The sequence below is a fragment of the Trichechus manatus genome, unplaced genomic scaffold, assembly GCF_000243295.1.
Source record: "Trichechus manatus latirostris isolate Lorelei unplaced genomic scaffold, TriManLat1.0 scaffold00016, whole genome shotgun sequence".
Lineage (NCBI taxonomy): Eukaryota > Metazoa > Chordata > Mammalia > Sirenia > Trichechidae > Trichechus > Trichechus manatus.
The window spans coordinates 22,626,390-22,646,853 of record NW_004443952.1 but is presented as its reverse complement, the minus strand read 5'-3'; the positions used below and the strand labels follow the sequence as shown (position 1 = coordinate 22,646,853).

The 20,464-nt window shown below is 49.7% G+C and overlaps 1 protein-coding gene across 1 annotated transcript in view; it reads right to left on the bottom strand.

Moving 5' to 3' along the window:
• Positions 1-1,708: 1,708 nt before the first annotated feature.
• CORO2A (coronin 2A) overlaps positions 1,709-20,464 on the bottom strand; it is a 73,140-nt gene continuing 54,384 nt past the window's right edge. The window contains exons 3-12 of the mRNA XM_004372234.2: positions 16,776-16,892; positions 14,009-14,158; positions 13,023-13,202; positions 12,183-12,299; positions 10,924-11,028; positions 9,776-9,872; positions 8,635-8,747; positions 8,226-8,316; positions 6,936-7,210; positions 1,709-5,102 (exon numbers count right to left, since the gene is read on the bottom strand). Of these exons, the coding sequence (XP_004372291.1) occupies positions 4,971-5,102; positions 6,936-7,210; positions 8,226-8,316; positions 8,635-8,747; positions 9,776-9,872; positions 10,924-11,028; positions 12,183-12,299; positions 13,023-13,202; positions 14,009-14,158; positions 16,776-16,892 (1,377 nt within the window). The 3' untranslated portion in view covers positions 1,709-4,970. The remainder of the gene's footprint in view (positions 5,103-6,935; positions 7,211-8,225; positions 8,317-8,634; positions 8,748-9,775; positions 9,873-10,923; positions 11,029-12,182; positions 12,300-13,022; positions 13,203-14,008; positions 14,159-16,775; positions 16,893-20,464) is intronic.

Sequence of the window (20,464 nt, the reverse complement as noted above, 5' to 3'; positions counted from 1 at the left end):
CGGTGGAGAATCGAAACCTAGGCGTGCGGGAGGAAGCGGCATGTGGCCCAGCTCCCGGATTGAAGGACTTGAAGGCAGCATCTTTCTGCCAAGAGTTGGGTCAGGCTTGGTCCAGCCAGTCCTAGCTGTCTGGCCAGGAGGTGGCCACGACGGAAATGGGAGTTCGTTCCTAATGAGCAGACTGAAGGAGCGGAGGGCTGCTTCTTGCTGATTCCGCGGCTTTATCTTGCTTAGTGCCGCCGTTCAGTAACGCCCAGAACACTGCAGCCCTTGGATGGCAGCAGGGTTTGCTGTGGCTTTCCCTGAGGCTGTGCACTTCACACGTTCACTTGCCCTTTCCCCAGAAGAGATAACCATTCCCACACTTGTAAGAAGAAAGAGTTGTGGTCAAGTCCACTCTGACTCATGGAGGTCCCCTGCGTGTCAGAGTAGAGCCGTGTTCCATAGGGTTGGATTTTTCGGAAGTAGATCAGCAGGTCTTTTTTTTTTTGAGGTGCCTGTGGGTGGACTCGAACCTCCAACCTTTAAGTTAGCAGCCAGAATGTTTAATAGTTTGTACCACCCAGGGACACCCAGGACAAATCTGTCTGGAAGAAATACAGCCAGAGTGCTCCTTAGAAGCAAGGATGGTGAGACTTTGTCTCATGTACTTTGGACATGTTATCAGGAGGGACTAGTCCCTGGAGAAGGACATCATGCTTGGTAGAGGGTGATCGAAAAAGAGGAAGACGCTCAAAAAGATGGATTGACACAGTGGCTGCAACAATGAGCTCAAGTGTAATGATTGTGAGGATGGCGCAGGACTGGGCAGTTTTTCGTTCTGTTGTACATAGGGTCGCTATGAGGGGACTCCTGTGAGTAAGAAAATCCCTGGACGCAATGAGTTTATGTTAATGGAGGAGGAACAATTTGAAAAACGAGGGTGAGAATGGTTGTACAACTTGAAGAATGTAGTCAAGTGTCATTGAATTGTACATGTAGAAATTGTTGAATGCTCTGCTGTGTATATGCTCAACAATAACAAAAATAAAATAAATTAAAAAAAAAATAATAAAACTCCCTGGTAATTCAATCCCTCCCAGGCTGAAGTCCCCAGCTTCCACTTACAAGGCCCTTGGCTTTTTTCCTTCTTGCTATGCTCTACACTTTGCTTTGGTTAAGTGAACTCAACAGCCACTCTGTGGGAGGAAGATGTGGCAGTCTGCTTCAGTAAAAATGAGAGCCTTGGAAACCCTACAGGGCAGTTCTAATCTGTCCTATCGGGTGGCTATGAGTCGGAATCGACTCAGCAGCAGTGGGTTTAAACATGGTGTAAGGAGCCCTGGTGATACGATTGTTAAGTACTAGTCTGCTAACTGCAAGGTTGAAGGCTTGAACCCACCCAGCCGCTCTGTGGGAGAAAGACCTGGCAATCAGCTCCCATAAAGATTAAAGGGCTCCTTCCCATAAAGATTATACCCTAGAAAACACTATGGGGCAGCTCTACTCTGTAACTTGGCGTCACTATGAGTCACCTAACCAAAAGCAACAAACATTGTCTGCTGCCCAAATACCCTTTGCCCCGCTTACTCCTATTTATCCTTCAGGCCTCAACCTAAATGTCACCTCGTCTAGGAAGCCTTCCCTGCTTCTCCTCCCAGAGCAGCCTGTACTTCCCCTCTCTTGGCCCTTCCCTGTCTCCCCTCCCCTCCTACCCCATTTTCATGACTGAAAACTCTATGAGGGCAGGGACCATGTATGTCTTTTTTCCCTGTGTGGCATCTGGCCCAAACAGTAGGTGATTAATTAGTATTGGTGAAACAAATCAAGAAAAACAAAACTCCATGTAATAAAATGTCTAGCCAGTTTTTATTATTTATTACACTCTTTCCATTGCACGATTCCACAGCGTTTATTTTCACTTTTGTTATTATTATTATTACAAAGGTAAAAGTAATTTCAGAAACAACGATAAAACAATCATTCAAACTATTTCAGGCACGGTTTCATATTAAAAGCATAAATCAACTTCTGACTGCCTGTTTCTCTCTCTGATATAATCTCAAGCCTTGTTTTAGGAAGAACAATTATTTTAGAGCTGAGGTGAATACGGAACCACCACCACCACAAAGCTCATTTCCATATTCTGCCCTCATTCTCAGAAAGTTCCTGAGTCTACAGTCAGGTGATACCCAGGGTATCAAGTAGCGGGGCGCTGAGTGCACCCTCTGCTGATTGGCTGGGCCCTGCTGGCTCTGGGCAAGTTCCGCTTGCCCAGCTCAGGAATATAAACAAAAACGTAACTAAAAAAAAAAAGGCTTAAAAAAAACCTGGTAAAAATTACCTATCCCTCTCCCTTGAGAAATAATTTAAATAATTTATTGTAGATGTAAAAAAAGAAAACAAGTTTGTTCAAAGATGCCTGCGTACTGTTTTTAAGCATGAGGTCTGGATCCCTCGGGGGTGGGGGGGCTTGAGAATGGATGGTGCAGAGGAGGCATGCTAAGAAGCTCTCTGGACTCAGCCCCCACCTCCACCACTCTGCAGCCAGTGGCCTTGGCCATGATGTTTCTTCACTGCTCTGAGATTATGTCTTCCCTCTGGACAAGAGGGTGAGGAGAACAACGCCTGCCTGACCAGCGTGAGAGCAGGATACATCAGTGAGCGGAGGTGGGAGGGCTTTGTAAACTGTGAAGTGCTGGCCACAAATGAGGTGGGCTAGGTAACCTCATCCAGTGGAGCTCTGCTTCCCTGACATGCCTGGAATTTGGCCTTTTTCTCCAGAGCACAATAAGGCAAGCTTGGCTGGGGCCTCAGACTGGAGCAAGCTCCAGTGACTGAGTGAACGGAAGACTAGAAAAGGAACAGGAATGTGGGCGTCTGGTGGGTGTAGACAGACAAGGGGAATCAGCCATGGTTAGGGAGGGGGCAAACAGGAACAGACAGCCCCCATCATGCTGCACTGGGGTCCCAGAGAGACCAGGGGCAGGGCTGGGGACAACACTTCTTGACTTTTTAGGAGCCTCCAGCCAGGACTTAGAGGATGTGGGTTTGAGTTCCAGCTCTCCGAAGACCTTGGAGTCCCAGCTCCTGTCTGGGGCTTATTGTCTTCATCTTCATTGCAAAGAGTACAGATGGACTAGTCCAGTGAGTCTCCATCCTCACCGCATTGCAGAATCACCCGAGGAGCTTACAAACATATACAGAGGTCCGCGCCTGCTCTGGAGATTCAGATTTAATTGCTCTGGGGTGGGGCCTGAGCATTTGTATTTTCTGAACGCCCTCAAGGTGATTCTAATGTACAAACCAAACAAAAAACCAAACCCGCTGCTGTGGAGTCGATTCCGACTCACAGGGTTTCCAAGGTTGTAATCTTTACAGAAGCAGACTGCCACATCTTTCTCCCGCAGAGCAGCTGATGGGTTTGAACCGCTGACCTTTTGTTTAGCAGCTGAGCACTTAACCACTGCACCACCAGGGTTCCTTCTCTAATGTACAGCCTGGGTTGAAACCCACTAGGCCAGGTGGCCTCCTGCAGCCCCCATTTTCGGTGAATCACCCTGCACAATTGGGAAGACTCATTGTCTGCCTCTCCTCAGTACGGAGGGGCACGATGAACTCCCAGTCACTCCCAGTCTTTTGCTGGGCCCTTATATTTACCACTTAGAAAGAGAGAACCTTAAACCAGGTTCAGAACACAGAGTCCCACAGGAGGACCCAAAAACTCTCAGGCCAGAAGGGGACTTCAGGGCCATCCAGCCCTGCCTCCTCACCTAGTACAGCCACCCCTCTCTAGAGGCCCTCCTGGGTGGTGGCCACAGGGCTGTGCTTGCACACTTCCAGTAAAGGGGACACTCAACCTCCTATGGGGGACCTTTTCTGTTAACTTGGGCTGGAAGCTGCCTCTGGGTAGTGGCAGAGGTGGGCTCTGTGACCCCAAGGGCTTTGGCGGTGGCCGTCAGTGGTCGTGGGCACCTCTTCGATGTCTGCATCCCCACATAAGGGAATCTACCCACATCTGGCTGATTCTGGTTGAAGAGAGGATGGTTTTGACCCTCTTGTCTATATTCTAGAATCAGGTTGAATCTTGACTCATTCCCCTAAGGTTAAACTCTCTCTGCCCCTTTGCCAGTGTCTTGTGAGTTTCTGCAGGAAACCCAGATCATCACCCCACATGTAGCTTCCTCAGGCCAAGGCCAAGGTTTCTTGTCTCAGGTGGTAGATCCTGTAGCAGGCAGCTCATTCAAAGGTCCCCCTTGATCAGATGGGGAAATTGAGACCAGAGGGGAAAGGCCTTGCCAGAGGTCACTGAGCAAGTTGGGGTACAGCTGAGGCCTGAACCAAAGGACTCCTGCCCAATAGGCTGAGAAGCGCATCAGACCAGAAACAGTGGGAAGACAAAGCCAGGAGACCCAGATCTCAGCTCAGCTCTACCATGAACATTCTGGTGACTTTGAGTTACTTGCCCTTCTCAGGAGCTCAGTTTCCCTACCTGTAAAATGGGGGAGTTGGACCCGATCAATGATTTTCAACTTCGAATTTTTTTTTTAGTAGCAATATTATATCTTCCATAGAAGCCCAATCAATAGAACAAATAGAAGGGGAGCTGTCTGGCTGGAGCAGTATAGGGGAGCATAGCCCTCCTGCTCAGCCTTCCCCTCACTCTGTAGATTACAGTTTGAAAATCACAAGGGGGTTCACCTCCCAGCTCTAACTTTCTAAAATGTTCTTTCCCGTTCAGAAGTTATAGCTCATCGTGGACCCTTAAAAACAGACTTAAACACCTAAAAAGTCAATTCAGAAACTTGTTGCAAGAAGGCAAATAGAAAAACGGCACCAGGTCCCACTGGCACCTCTTTCAGCGACTGAGAGTTTCATTTTCTGGTAAAAAATATAGAAATGGTTGTTCTTGGGGTACTTGTAGCTTGGTTCTGGACCTCCCCACGAAGCCAAGTGGTGTCCCTGAGGGCAAGGAGGGCAGAGGTTCCTGTTCAGAACCTCCCTGAGCCCATCTGCAAGTTTTTGATCTCCAGTTCCAACTGTTTGGCCTGCACCTCACGCTGGGTCAACAGCTCCCGGAGCCTTCGGATCTCCTCCTGTTGCCGGTAGAACATCTGCAGCAGCTGGAAAAGCAAAGACCAGAAGGCAAGGTCACCTGGGGTCATCAGCAGACAAGCTAAAACATGACCCCTTTTTGACTCCGAAAGATGAAGGTGGTTAAATTAATGTGGCTGAAGCCTGAGGGGGCAGCCATTACACAAACCTTTTATAATCTTTTTTTTTTTTTTCACCCAATAAATGAAATACAAAAAGACTTAAATGCCTCCTTAGATTGCTCATGGGATGGAGGAAAAGATACTTGGTCCTGAAGTCTGGAGACTGGAGTTTCCCCCACCACTAAGTCGTATGGCCTTGGGTAAGTTACTCACCCTCTCTGAGCTTCCATTTCCTCCTCTGGGAACTGAGCGCCAGAAAACTAACTTTATCATTGTAATTGCTGCCACTGTACGGAATGGCTACTAGGTGTTGAATGTTCTGCTAAGGACCATCATCTTCCCCCAGGATGCTCACAACACCCCAGGAGGGAGGTAGTGTTAGGACCCCATTTACCACTGGGGAAACATTTACTGAAGCTGACAGACATTCAGCCCCGGGGTGTGCGGTCCTACGTTAGCACTCCGCAAAGCTGCGATCAGAATCCTATGAGATGCCAGCCCTTGTGTTTTTAGCTCTGACAGTGAAACTTGTGAGAGCTGGAACTCGATGGGACTGCCTTGCTTTTCCTGGTCTTGCTAGTTTTCTGCTATGACAGGATGCAGTCTTACCACTTTTGCATTGCTCTCTATTAGTGGAAAATATTTGAGTCTTCCTTCTCCGACAAAACTCTTAAACAGGTTCTGGCTTTACACAGGTTTTATTGTATATACTATTATCGATTGAATTGTGTCCCCCAAAATATTGGTGTTGTAAATTCTAACCCCTAGACCTGTGGTTATAATCTCATTTGGGAATGAGTTTTCTTTGTTGCTGAGAGGACTTATCAATGTAGGGTGTGTTTTGAACCAATCACCTTTGAGATATGAGAAGAGCAGCTCAAGCAGAGAGAAGCAAGCAGAGATGGGGGAGGAGAGATGCCGCACGACATGAAGGTCACCCAGGAACCAAGGAACAAGGATCTTCCCTCAGAGCTGACAGAGAAAGCCTTCTGCTAGAGCCAGAGCCCTGAATGCAGATTTCTAGCCTCCTAAACTGTGAGAGCATACATTTCTGTTTGTTAAAGTCATCCACTTGTGGTATCTATGCTATAAAAGCACTAGATAACCAAGACACTGACTCCCAGGGCTGCTGAGAGAATTAAATCAGATGATATAGCCAAAGTAACTAACATAGGACCTGGTACACAGTAGGCACTTAATAAATGTTGACTCAGAAAGCAGAGAAAATCCTAGAATGTCAGAACCAGAAAAGACTTTAATACCTATCAGGTCAAACTCTCTTCATTTTACCAGCTGCTGTAGAGTCGATCCTGACATGGCAACCCCATGTGTGTCAGAGTAGAACTGTGCTCCACAGGGTTTTCAATGGCTGATTTTTCGGAAGTAAATGGCCAGGCCTTTCTCCTGAGGCATCTCCTGGTGGACTCAAACCTTTGAACTTTCAATTAGCAGCTGGGCACATTAGCCATTTGCACCACCCAGGGACTCTTTCTTCATCTGACAGTAGCGGAATAAACCTACCTTCTTGGTACCTGCTCACTGAATGATTTAACAAAGTGAGTTAAGTCACTAGTCCAGGCCATGCAGCTGGTTATTCTTCTGACCCTCATTTTCTCTCTCCTTCCCTCCCTCTTGTGCCACTCCTCTGGGGGAGGGCAGTGCTCATGCCCAATCCCCAGCAGCTCCCAGCTGGCCCTGTGCAGGCCCTTTGGATCTCAGCCCACCGCCCCTCAGTCACACCTCGTTCTCTGTCTTTGGTGGGGGACATTCGAAAACATCGAAGCCGTTTGTGAGCCAGGCTTTCTTCTCTTCCAGTCTGTGTTCTGCTGCCCGCCTTGGCACCTTCTCCTCCAGCAGGGAGAAGAGCCTCCGGCCACCCTCTGGAGCCAGCTTTCCCATCAGGTCCGGAGACCGGGGTGAGGCTGGGGCCATGGAGTTGGAGAGAGGCCTCCCTGGAGGCTGTGGCCGGGGGGTCAGCAGCTCAGAGCCAGGCCTGAGGGACACCAGGAGTGGTCCTAGGTGGGGGAGAAGCAAGGGCACTGTGAGGACTCAGCACCCATGAGCAGACAACTGGAGGGACTGATACACAGAGCCATGCAGAGACACACAGATACACGCAACCGGTGCCCGAGATACAGCCACACGCAGACAGACCCAAACACACCGACCAGGGCAATCAGCACAAATACCACACTGCAACTATCTGAACGACACCGGGCACACACGGGGAGCTGCCCCCACATACTGCGAGCTCCTCAAGCCAGTCCCACCCACACTGCACTCTGTCATCTACCAAGTCCATTAATTCTCCCAACACCCCAGAGAAGCGGGAGAGGCAGGTGTCTCGGACTCAGATGAGGAGGACACGAGGCCCAGAAAGGAGCGAGACCTGTCTAAGGGTTATACAAAACTGTGATGGATTCCACGGATTCACACTGGTCTCCTGCCCCCTCAGAGAGAGGCTCTTCCTTCCAGTCGCTTGGGAGGCCCCTCTCAATCATTGGTGGGTGAAGGAAATGGGAGGGGGAGGGGCGAGGGAAGGGGAAGTTCCAATCACAAAGGCAGCTGCTGGGGGGTGGGGGGAGTCACACACTGCTCCCTTCCGCTTAGGCTGGCCTTCTTGTGGTCAGGGAAGGGGGAGTGTGTCAGGGAAGGCAGAGTGGCAGAAGGGCTGGGCGGGGTCTGCTGCCTAGAGGGTCTCTCAGGTCAAGAATAATGGGGCTGGTGGGGAGGGCAAGAGGAGTCTGGCTGAGACTATCCAGTCACCCTGCACAGCCCAGAGTTTAAAGAAGTTTCCACAGGGCATGTCCCTTGAGCTGAGGGAGTTTTCTGAGCCACACGGGACACACCTCTCCAGAGGTTCCCCCATGCTTTCCCGGACCCATATGTGAGCATTTCGGTCACTGGGAACTGTCTTCCAGGGGCATGGAAGAATAAAAATATAGACCAAACCCCTCTCAGCTACCTGGGGCCATTGGGCACTCCATTTTCTCACCACATTTGCCTGAGGCTTTTCCCTGCCTTCCTCACCTCTGTTCATCCCACTGAGCCACTCCTGGGCGGTCATTGAGGGCTGGGCCCCTGCTGTTGAGGGGTAGATGTCCTCTTGGTAGGATTCCGACTGCAGGAGAAGGCAGGACAGAGAGATGAGGATGGCAGGAGGGGCTGCCCAGGTGGGAGAGCCCTTGCGAGCTGGGAGTCCAGTCTCTCCCCACTCCTGCTGAGGTGGGGAAATCAAGGCCCAGAGAGCAAAGTGACTGCCCAGGGTTACACAGCTACTCAAGAGTAGAGGTGGATGAGACCCAGGATTGCTGGCTCCTGGTGACACCACACTGACCATGAGAAAGGTCTTTCCTTTGGGGAGTGCCAGTGGCCTCCTTGTGGCATGCCCCTGACACCCCTGGCCCGTATCCCTCCTGGATGGCCCCACCACCCTTACCCGCCGGGGCACAATCATGGATACGGGCTCGATGAGGCTTTTGGTTGTGATCAGCTTGTAGAAGCGGAAGATCTCGCAGGAGGACACGTCAAGACCTCTCTTTGGCATGACACCTGCAGGCAGATGGCCAAGGGGGACAAGAGGTTACAGGGTAGGCTAGGGGCCACAGGGACCCGGGGTGAGTTGCAAAACCAGGCTGCACACCTGAACATCAACAGAAACCACCCTCCTCCTACCTTCCTTTGCTCAACAAATAGTGAACAAATAGCTATGCTGGGCTGGGCTCTGTACCAAGGAAACGCTGTCCTCACCTTCATGGATTTAAATTATTCTAGCTAGACTTTTATAGGTTTGTTCTGCATGTTGTTGCTGAATGCCGTGGAGTCAATTCTGACTCATAGTGACCCCATGTGACAGAGTAGAACTGCCCCACAGGATTTTCAGTTCAATTCCACAAGCCACTCCAGGAGAGAAAGATGTGGCAATCAGCTTTCATAAAGATTACAGCCTTGGAAACCCTATGGGGAAGTTTTACTCTGTCCTATAGGGTCACGCTCAGTTGGAATCGACTCAATGGCAATGGGTAAACTTTTCAGAAGCAGATCGCCAGGTCTTTCTCCCACAGAGCCACTGGGTGAGTTTGAACCATCAACCTTTCTGTTGGCAGCTGAGCGCTTAACTGTTTGCACCATAAGGGCCCCTTTTGCTCTGTGTAGGGTCCCCCATCTCCATCTCCACAGCTCCTCTGTGCCAAACGCAATTAAAACGTAGGTGGGGGGTGCTGCTCCCTGGAAACTCTCTCAGGTCAACCTCTCACATCTCCCTGCTATTGCTGTAACGGCTCTTCCCTGTGCCTGGAGCACCTTCAATCTCTCATGGTGCTCTACTCTGCTTCCTCTTTCAGCTCCTCAAATACTGCCTCCACTGGGAAGCCTTCTCTGACTTCCTACTTTGTGCTCTCAGACAACCTCCTGCACACCTCAGTTATAGCCCCAATTATAATTACAGTCCAAGTGTTGGGATGCCATCTCCCCTACAGAACGTGAGCCCCTCCAGGGAGGGCCCATGTCTGACTCATCCCTGTCTTCCCAGCCTGACACTGAAGCCCTGACCCCAAGTGGCCTCAGGGCCCCACACTCACCAATCCCCTTCTGTGGGTGATAGGATCGGTATTCGGACAGGTAGTTCAAGTGAGGCTTTTCCGAGCTCACCTCATAGTAGCGGATGTTCCCGTCTCCCTGAGGAAGAAGGTAAGATTCAGAGCTGGTTCCATCAGCTCCCCACCTGGCCACCCGCACCATGCAGCAAAAACCTGGCTCTCACAGTGAGTAACTGGCAAACCCACCTCACACAAGGGGAACACCAGGAGCCCAAGATCCCAACACCAAGTGCGAGGGGGTTCTCATGTTAACATTCCACTCCCCAGCCATGATCCAAAGCTCAGCTCTGTCCTCCAAAGCAGAAGCTTTGGGAAGACAGGCCTCAATCTTGCTCCGATCTGAGAGCTACATACGAAGGTCAGAACTGGCTGGTCCTTAGAGACGAGCCATGGGTCTTACCTCTAGGGGGGCGTTCTGATCGTCATAACAACTGGGTGGGGGGAGGGGACTGCTCCTGGCATTGGTGGGCAGTGGTCAGAAGTGTCAAATACTGGACAGTCCTACACAATGAAGACCTATTCTGCCCAAAATTCAAAGCGAAATACTGACTTGTCCCTCGACGTCTGGACCCAGAGTTGGGGAGGGACTAGAGCCGGATGTCCAGCCAAAGGCCTGGTGGGAGAGGTGCTGGGCTCACCACAGGCGAAGAGGGGCCAGCAAGTGTGTGCCTCAGGGTGGGTGTGTAGCAGGCAGGGCTCATAAGCTCTCTCCCCTCCCAGGGGCATTAAAGGGAAGGGGCTGTCACTGCAGGGGCAGAGAAGGCCCTGCCATGGTTTCCATACTCTGGTCCATCTGCAGGGTCCCCAAAATACTGAACGCAGCACATTATGTGCACAGTGTACCCACATTTCAATACAATCATTTAAATGAGTGTCTGTTAGGATCTGACCCTACTTTCCATGAAGATTTATGTAAGAAGGACAGAAGAACTGTTTCCACCCAGTGGGGTCTCTGTCTGCCTTCCTTATGCCTCTGCGCAGCCTGACAGGCTCCAGATGGAGTGGCCTGGCCCCTGCTCCACCCCCACAGGCCCCAGGCTGCTGTCTGGCACCAGTGGGGCCAGGCTGGCAGCATTTCTGCCTTCTGCCTTGGGTACAGGGGGCTACCTCCCCGCCCATGCCAGGCTGACCTTCCCCACCACATAGAGCATGTTGGTGTCCACATCATAGAAGGGAAATAGCACTCCTGAAGAGCCATCTAGGTCTTCCTCTATGAGAGGCACAGAGAGGTCATCCTGTGAGGAAAGGGAAGACCAGAAAGGTCAGTGGTCACTCAGTCTGGACTGGGGAGGGGAACAATGTGCTCTGTGAGACAAGAATTCCTGCCATGGCGGGGGGGGCGTTGTGTGTGTTAGAGAGAGAGATTTGAGTTTGTGTGTGTGTGTGAGAGAGAGCCTGAGTTTATGTATGTGTGCAAGACAGACTGAGTTAGTGTGTGTGTATAAGAGAGAGACTGAGTTTGTGTGCATAAGAGAGACTGAGTTTATGTGAGTGTGTGAGAAACAGCCTGAGTTTATGTGTGTGTGTAAGAGAGACTGAGTTTATGTGAGTGTGTGAGAAAGAGCCTGAGTTTATGTGTGTGTGTAAGAGAGAGACTGAGTTAGTGTGGGCGTGTAAGAGACAGAGACTGTGTGTGTTTGAGAGAGACAGAGTGAGTTTGCATGTGTGAGAGACTGAGCTTGCACATATGTGGGGCATGGGGAGGCTCCCCCAGATTCTTGAGGTCCATGTGTTGGCTGCTCTTTAATAGAGATGCTTTTAAAGACACTGAAACACCACCACCGTCTTCTACTTGCCATTAACAAACCACTTTTCAGACACCTAATCTCGCTCTGATCCTCCCGCACCTGTTTTATTTGTTTATTTCAGCAAATGAACAAAGAGACCCAGAAAGGGGAAACGATTTGCCCAGTCTTTCGAACGTCTGTCAAGTGCTCCTTCATATCAGTACTGCTTGGCCTGGCCTTCACGCGAGCCCCGCGGCCCACCTCCTCTCCCACAGCTCCCCTAAATGACAAGCTCTTCCTGTCCACGCCCTTCAGTATTTCATTCCCAGTCTTTGCTCTAGCTGTTCCCTCTGCCCAGAAGGCCCTTTCCTTCCCCCATCCCCCACCCCCAGTCCCGGGCCCAGATTCAGTCACTTGCCCTCCCCCACACCAGAGCCTCTCATGAGTCCTGACCAGCTCTCTCTTGGAACAACAACATGCACACAGGTCTGGGTTCACCCAGTGGGCTGTCAGCATCTCCCTGTTATTCATGCCTGGATCCCCAGCACCTGGCAGACTATGTTAAGTAGGTATTTGAGAAATGAATGAACAAATGAATGAAGTGAGCACTCAGCTGAGAGGTAAAGGTGAGGGATGGGGGTGGTACTGGGTGCGAGACTCACCTGGTCCCACAGGGCCATCTGCCGGTTGTTCCATCGGGATGTACCCGTGGACAGCAGCTTCTTCAGGTTCCCCAGAAACAGCACCTTGTTGGCCCGGTGCCCCTTGTAGTTGGCTTCCTGGAAGGACAGGTGAGGCTGATGGTAGAGAGACCCTGGGGGCGGGTGGGGTTTCTGGAGTCCCTGACATTAAGCTGCTTCTCCACTGGGAATGCCTGCCTTTCTCACCCCAACTCTGCCTGCAGAACCCTGCAGGGGCACCACCTCTAGGAAGCCTTCCGTGCACATGGAGTCTCTCCCTTCTATTTTGTTGAGGGTTATTTTTCTGAGCTATAGGAGAGGCAAACTTCTGCCCAGCTCCATGCTCTTTCCGGAAGAGTGTTGAGAATCTACTGTGTGCCATGCACGGGGCGGGCAGGCAGTGTCACCTGCGTTACCTCATTTAATCTCTGACAGAAAGGACTACCACCTGCCGCTGCAGAAGAGGAAACAGGCTCAGACAGCAGGAAGCACTTGACTAAGGTCACACGGTGGAGAATCAGTGTGGCCTTCAGCTCTCCTGACCCCGTGGCCAGTGACAGAGCTGAGGTGAACCCATAAGCACTGGAGTTAGACCAGGTTCAAATTCCAGCTCTCAATAGGAGCAAGTCACTTAACCTCTCTTTGGCCTCAGTTTCCTAACCTGAAAAATGGGAATATCCTATCTCCCAGGGATGCTGAGAGTTTAGAAGGGGATAACATATGTGAAGGCTGTTCTCAGAAGCCTCCCCCTTCCCCACTCTGCTCCTGGTTCCTCTCAGCCCTATCCTCTGACCCTACACTAGGTGTTAGCCCAGCACTGACCTTGAGAACGGTCCCCACTCGGGGGTCAAGGATCCGAATCTTGCGGTCTTTACAGGTGGTGGCCAGCAGGCTGCCGTTGGTATTGAAGGACATGGAGAGGATCACGTCTTGGTGACAGTCAATTGTCCTCACGGGCCTCATGATGACACACTCCTTTGTGTCCAGGTTCCAGACCATCACCTGCATGGCACAAAGCTGACTGAGCACAGCAGCATGGCCCCCCTCCTCTGCCCCTGGCCCTCACAGCCACACGCCGGCCGGGCTGCGGTGAAACACAGTATCCCCAGGAGGGAAGCTGCAGATGGTAGCCTGGCCAAGAAGCCTTGGGTGGGATGGATCTGCGACTGAAGCTGCTACGCACTAGCGGAGGAAGCTAGGAGTCAGGCTGTCTGGCAGTGAAAGGAAAATACCATCTGCCTTTGAGCAACAAAACATCCTTGCTAGGAGGACCCCAGGGGACCAGCTAATCCAGGGAGTTTCAAACTGTTATTAGCAGCAGCTTCCACCTCATGCAGATAAACAGGGCCGCCATGTTTAGTTGCACAGGTTGTGCACGGCCTAGCTCCATAGCCCAGAATGTAAACAGCGTCCCCTGGAGTTGTGCACAGTATAACCTGCACAAACATAGGCAGTAACCCTGCAGACATACCCTACACAAACAGATAAGAAAGTGCCTCTGATCAGGAGGTGAAAAGCCCAGAGCCCCCCCCAGCCCCTCCTCCCTCCACTCTTTGATCCATCACAGAGGCCCCTGAGGTGCCTCTGTAACCCGTATAGAGTTGTCGTAGGAAAAGTTTAAAAGCCTTGGCTATGGTCCCATCAACCCCATTTGTGTACAGCTTGGGAAGCTGAGGCCCAGTGAAGGCAAGGGACTTGCCCAGGTCATACAGCAAGTCAGAGGCCTAGTTGGGAGAGAATCCACAGGGCTTGGAAGCAGGGAGACTTCTCTGGGCAGGGCCCAGCCCATGCCCTCCAGGCAGACCCACCTTATAGTCATAGCCAGAGCTGAAGAGGATGTCGGCGGCTGTGGGGTGCCATTCCAGCAGGCCCACTCTGCGGGAGTGGCCTACCAGTTCCTTCTTGAAGACTGTGAGGTTCTTTGACAATAGCTGCTTCGGGATGTCCCAGATCTTAATCTGGCAAGGAGACACGGCCCAGGGGGAGAGTTAGCCAAAGCCACCTCAGACTCCTGCCACCCCAAGCCACAGAACCAACTGCCCAGCAGAAGGGCCAGGGGAGCTCTCTGTGCATCCACCTCTCACTCAGTGGCGGGGGAGCCTGGGGCCCTCAGAAGGGCAGGGGCTTAATCAAGGTCCCCCAGCCTGAGCAGGGGCAGGCATTGAGCCAAGATAAGCCAAGGTTTCCAAATCTGTACCCTGGTACTCCCTGCCATCCTACTGACCTGAGGCGGTGGGCCACAGGTCTGTTTCCCAGGCTAGATGTCAGAGCAAACCTGCCTCCCAGCCTAGGATATCCCCCAAAATACAATGGTCAGCCCACTCCTTGTTCAAAGGCCCAGGGTGGAGCCTCGAATGCCAGGATGACACATTTGTGCTACATTCCCAGGGCACTAGGGAGCCAGCGCAGGCTCTGGATTAGAACTGAGCAGTGGCAAATTCTGTGTTTGGAGGAGCCCTCGGATTGGATTGCCTGTAAGAAGAAAGACTGAAGGCCAGAAGATGAAGCTGGATGGGGTCATAGGCCTGTAGTCCACAGTAAGGGCCTAAGAGAAGGGCTGGGGCTTCTTTTCGGATCACAGTCTTAGCCTGGCAGGTGGACTTCAGCTCAGCCTAAAGAAGGAACATCTAATAATCAGCGCTGTCTGAGAATGGAACGGGCTGCCATGGCAGAAAGTGACCTCCCCGTCATGGAGGTATACAAATGGAGGTACTAGGGGATGCGGCAGAGGAAAATGGAACTGAGGATGGTGCTGGCCTGATGTTCCTCATTGTCCGGCAGGGTTTCCAGGCCCCTACATGATTGTTCATACCCCTCTTAGAAATACACAGGTTTTTCAAACAGACTTTGTTTCAATTCAATTCAGCAAATATTTATTTCCTGGTCATCTTGGATTTAAAACCAGGAAGCCAACCCCACAAGAGTAGTGCCAGGCTCCAGACAGATTGGTCTGAGGAGGGCAGTGGCCGCACAGAACTGGACCTGGACTGGAGGGCAGACTCTCAGCATGACTGTTTGGGAGGTGTAGACACCATCCCCAAAACTGGTGCAGCAAAAACTGTCCACTCCCCAGAGCTGGAGAGCCATCCCTCCCCGACAGGTCCCAGGGCACAGGGAGGAGACAGCTGAACGTTTAGTTTGCAAGGGCTTAAATTCACTCTGGGGCACTGCTGGGGGCAGAAGAGGCATTGCCACTCCCGATAATCATGTCCACTCTCCCTGTCCCTGGGGCTTCTGGGACTGGAGAGCGGAGGACCACGGGGCCAGATAGGGATTTAATAGTCCTTTAGGGAAGCCTTCAAAGCAAGCTTGAAAGCACAGGTATTACAGCAGTGGCAACAGTGTCAGGTATTTGATATCCTCTTAGAAGTCCTGCACTCATTGGAGACAAAGCCAATTTTCACAGGGTCTGACTGTACTTTTGGTGAAATCACCTCGGGAGGCACTGTCCTTTATATTCCTCAGCATCCTTTATACAGAAACCGACACAAGTCTTCTTAGAATTTTCTGCCTGCCTCTCCTGATGAATTGGTCTGCTACCTTTGATTAGACAGTGAGGGTTTGCAATATATTTTATCTCCCCTTTTGCCTTGGCTGCTAGGCAGCTCAGAGCTAAACCTGGAGCTCAGCTGCTGCAACCCTCCTTAGCCTACATTTCTTGTATTATTTCCTCACCTTCCTCCATCTGTGGTTCTTGCTATTTTGAGAAGTGGCATAGCTCAGTGGAATAAGAATGGGCCCTGGAGTCAGATGGCCTCAGTCTAAAGCCTGGCTCTGCCTCCCACAAACTGTGTGATCATGGGTAAACTGCTGTACCTCTCTGATCCTTGGCTTCTCCATCAGAAAATTATCCTACCTTGTGGGGTTGCTGGGAAGACTGAGTGACATGGTACGTATAATGAGTTGGGAACACAGCGTGCTCACAATAAATGGTAATTATGACTTTTTCCCTTACTTTAATCATCTGATCATATCTGTGTCTTTTAAGCCACACCCACTGTGTTTCAGAAGTAGGCACAGAATAAATTATAAATAAATAACACTAGGCATTGTGGGGACAGGGACTATGTCCTTGGTACAGAACAGGAGCTCAAAAATATTGGTGGGACAGAAGCTTTGGGGATGGTTTTGGTGTCCATATTCATATAAGGCTCCACTCCCATCCTTTTGAATCTCTCTTTCCCATTGTCTGTAAGATTAAGTGGCCTAATATTTTCTGGCCACAATAAAAATGCCCCTCACAGCATTTTATAGTTCCCCCAAAGGGTGGACTTTCCCATTGGAATATGAATCTCATTGGATTTTCATAAGACAGGTGGGAGCTATTATGTCCATTTTATAGGTGGAGAAACTGAGGTACATAGAGAGGCGGGGTGGTACTCCTAAATCCCATAGAGTCCAGAACTTTTCCTCTTCAATCTGCTTACCTCCCTCCCCCACAGTGACCTCACCTTGGTGATGAAGGAGTCAGGGGGCATCAGAGATGAGCACAGACACCATTCGACCCCGCCCCCGTTCCTCTCCCACTCTTTTCAGTTATGAGAACTTCATGGGCTGCTCAAAGCTGGTACTCACCGTGGTATCTTCAGAACAGGAGGCAATCTGGAAATCATCAAAAGGGTTCCACTTGACATCTAAAACGTTTCCTCTATGTCCACAGACCTTGGGGAAGTGAGGGTCCAACTTTCCTGTCTGCAAAACAGTGCCCAAGAGGGTTTGGGAGGAAAAGGGGCTAATTTGACTTCAGCTTCTGGATGGTCAGTCAGTCAGCAATCACTGAGTAGACAGGAAAACGTAAGGGACAAAACCTACGACAGATTCTCTGTGTGATCCTGAGTGAATTACTCCACTTCTCTGAGCCTCAGTGTCCCCCTCAGTAAGACAGAGGCAATAACAGGTATTTCATAGGGGTAGTGTGAGGATCATAAGACATGAGGTAAAGAAAGGCACAGTGCACGGAACATAGTAGGTGCTCAATAAAAGGGCATTTCCCCTCATACTCTGCTGGTGGGAGTGTAAAATGGTGTAGCTGCTGTGGAAAACAGTCTGGCAGTTCCTCAAAAGGTTAAACATAGAGTTACCATTTGACTCGGCAGTTCCACTCCTAAGTACATACCCAAGAGAGATGAAAAACACATGCCCACGCAAAAACGTGGATGTTCATATCACTCATCATAGCCAAAAAATGGAAACAACCCAAATGTTCATTACCTTATGAATCGATAATTTATTGTTGTTGCTGTCAGGTGCCGTTGAGTTGGTTCCAACTCATAGTGACCCTATGTACAACAGAACTAAAACACTGCCTGGTCCTGCACTATCCTCATGATCGTTATTACGCTTGAGCCCATTGTGGCAGCCACTGTGTTAATCCATTTCACTGAGGGTCTTCCTCTTTTTCGCTGACCCTTTACTTTACCAAGCATGATGTCCTTCTCCAGGGACCTGTCCCTCCTGATAACATGTCTGTCTTAGGCTAGGTTCTCTGAGAAGTAAAACCAGTAAAGCATATAAATATATATGTAGAGAGATTTATATCAAGGAAATGACTCACAAGGTTGTGGAGGCTGGAACGTCTCAAGACCATGGGTCAGGATAGAGGCTTCTCCTATTCATATAGCCGCAGGTGCTGGTAAACTCAAGATCGGCAGGTCAGATAGCAGGGCTCTTGCTCACAGGCTGGGAAGATTGGTGAATCCCAAGATCGGCAGGCAAGACTGCAGGTAAGCTGCTAGCTCGAGTCCCAAGGTCAGATGAACAGGAGCCAAATGCAGGATCCAGAGCAAGCAAAGGCCCACAAGTCTTGCCAGAAAGTCTACTTATATATTTAATGCAGGCCACATCTCCAAGGAAACTCCCTTTCAACTGACTGGCTATTCACAGCGGATGCCATCATGAAAGTGATCACATTATATCAAATCTCATCATGGAAGTGATCACATCATCATATGACTGCCAAACTACATCGTAACTGCCAAACCACTGAGAATCATGGCCCAGCCAACTTGACACATAACCTTAACAATCACATTGTCCAAAGTATGTGAGACGAAGTCTTGCCATCTTTGCTTCTAATGGTCATTCTGGCGGTACTACTTCCAAGACAGATTTGTTTGTTCTTCTGGCAGTCCGTGATATATTCAATATTCTTCACCAATACCATAATTCAAAGGCATCAGTTCTTTTTCGGTCTTCCTTATTCTTTGTCCAGCTTTCACATGCATATGAAGCAACTGAAAACACTACGACTTGGGTCAGGTGCACCTTAGTCCTTAAAGTGACACTTTTGTTTTTTAACACTTTAAAGAGGTCTTTCGCAGCACCTTTGGCCAATGCAATGAGTCATTTGATTTCTTAACTGCTGCTTCCATGGGCGTTGACTGTGGATCCAAGTAAAATGAAATCCTTCACAGCTTCAATATTTTCTCCATATATCATGATGTTATTTACTGTTATATGATGTTATTTACAGTTGTGAGGATTTTTGTTTTCTTCATGTTGAGGCATAATCTATACTGAAGGCTGTGGTCTTTGATCTTCATCAGTAAGTGCTTCAAGTTCTCTTTACTTTCAGCAAGCAAGGTAGTGTCATCTGCATATTGCAGGTTGTTGATGAGCCTTCCTTCAATCCTGATGCTGCATTCTTCTTTATCTAGTCCAGCTTCTCGGGTTATTTGCTCAGTATACAGACTGAATAAGTATGGTGAGAGGATACAACCCTGACACACACCTTTCTTGACTTAAAACCCTTTGTTCTGTTCGAATGGCTGCCTCTTGGTCTATGTACAGGTTCCTCATGAGCACAATTAAGTGTTCTGGAATTCTCATTCTTAGCAATGTTATCCATAATTTGTTATGATCCACAGTTGAATGCCTTTGCATAGTCAATAAAATACAGGTAAACATCTTTCTGATACTCTCCACTTTCAGCCAAGATCCATCCGACATCAGCAATGATATCCCTGGTTCCATGACCTCTTCTGAATCTGGCTTGAATTTCTGGCAGTTCTCTGTGGATGTACCACTGCAACCACTTTTGAATGAGCTTCAGCAAAATTTTACTTGTGTGTGATATTAATGACACTGTTGGATGATTTACACATTCTGTTGGACCACCTTTCTTTGGAATGGGTACAAATATGGATCTCTTAATGTGGCGTATCCATACAATGGAATATTATTTATCTATAAAAAGGAATGAAGAGGAGGCAGTGGTGGTTCAGTGGTAGAATTCTCGCCATCCTCGTGGGACACCTGGGTTTGATTCCTGGCCAATGCACCTCAAGTGAAGCCATCATTCCTCTGTCAGTGAGGGCTTATGTGTTGCTGCGATGCTGAACAGGTTTCAGCAGAGCTTCCAAACTAAGACAGACAGGAAAAAAGGCCTGGCGATCTACTTCTGAAAATCAGCCAATGGGGGAAAGGGCAAGGAATGAAGTAATTGATACATGCTATAACATAGATGGGAGCCTTGGTGGTGCAGTGCTTAAGCATTCGGCTTAAAAGGTAGGCAGATTGAATCCAGCAGCCGCTCCTTAGGAACCATATGGGGCAGGTCTACTCTGTCCTGTGGGGTCACTATGAGTCGGAATTGACTCAATGGCAAGGGGTTCGGACTTTTGTTGGTTATAACATAGATGAACTCTGAACACGTTATGCCAAGTGAAAGAAGTCACACAAAAGGCCACATATTGTAGGGGTTCCATTTATATGAAATGTCCAGATTAGGCAAATCCATAGAAACAGAATGTGGATTAGTCATTGCCAGGAACTGGGGGAAGGGGCAATGAGGAGTGACTGCTCAATTGGTGTGGGGTTTCCTTTTTAGGGTCATGAAGATGTTCTGGAATTAAATAGTGGTGATGATTGCACAATCTTGTAAATACACTAAAAACCACTGAATTGTACACTTCGAAATGGTGATTTTATGGGCTGTGAATTATCTCTCAGTTGGAAAAAAGAGCATCTCCCTTCCTTTTCTCCTTCCCTGCTGAAAATTCCCGTATAGGTGCTGGGAGGGCCACACAGGTCCCCAAGCCCATGCCACACAGCCCTGAAGCTGAGATTTCCAACTCCACTGACAGATATGGATTTCCTGGAGTCTCAGGGCAGTGACACTTCTGTTCAGTCACAGAACCTTGGAGCTGTTAGCGTCCATGCCCCTCATTTTACAGATCCCAAGACTGAGGCTATAAGTGATCTGTCCAGGCCATACCACATGGCGTTGGCGAAAAGGGACCAGGACCCAGGCCTTCTACCTGCCA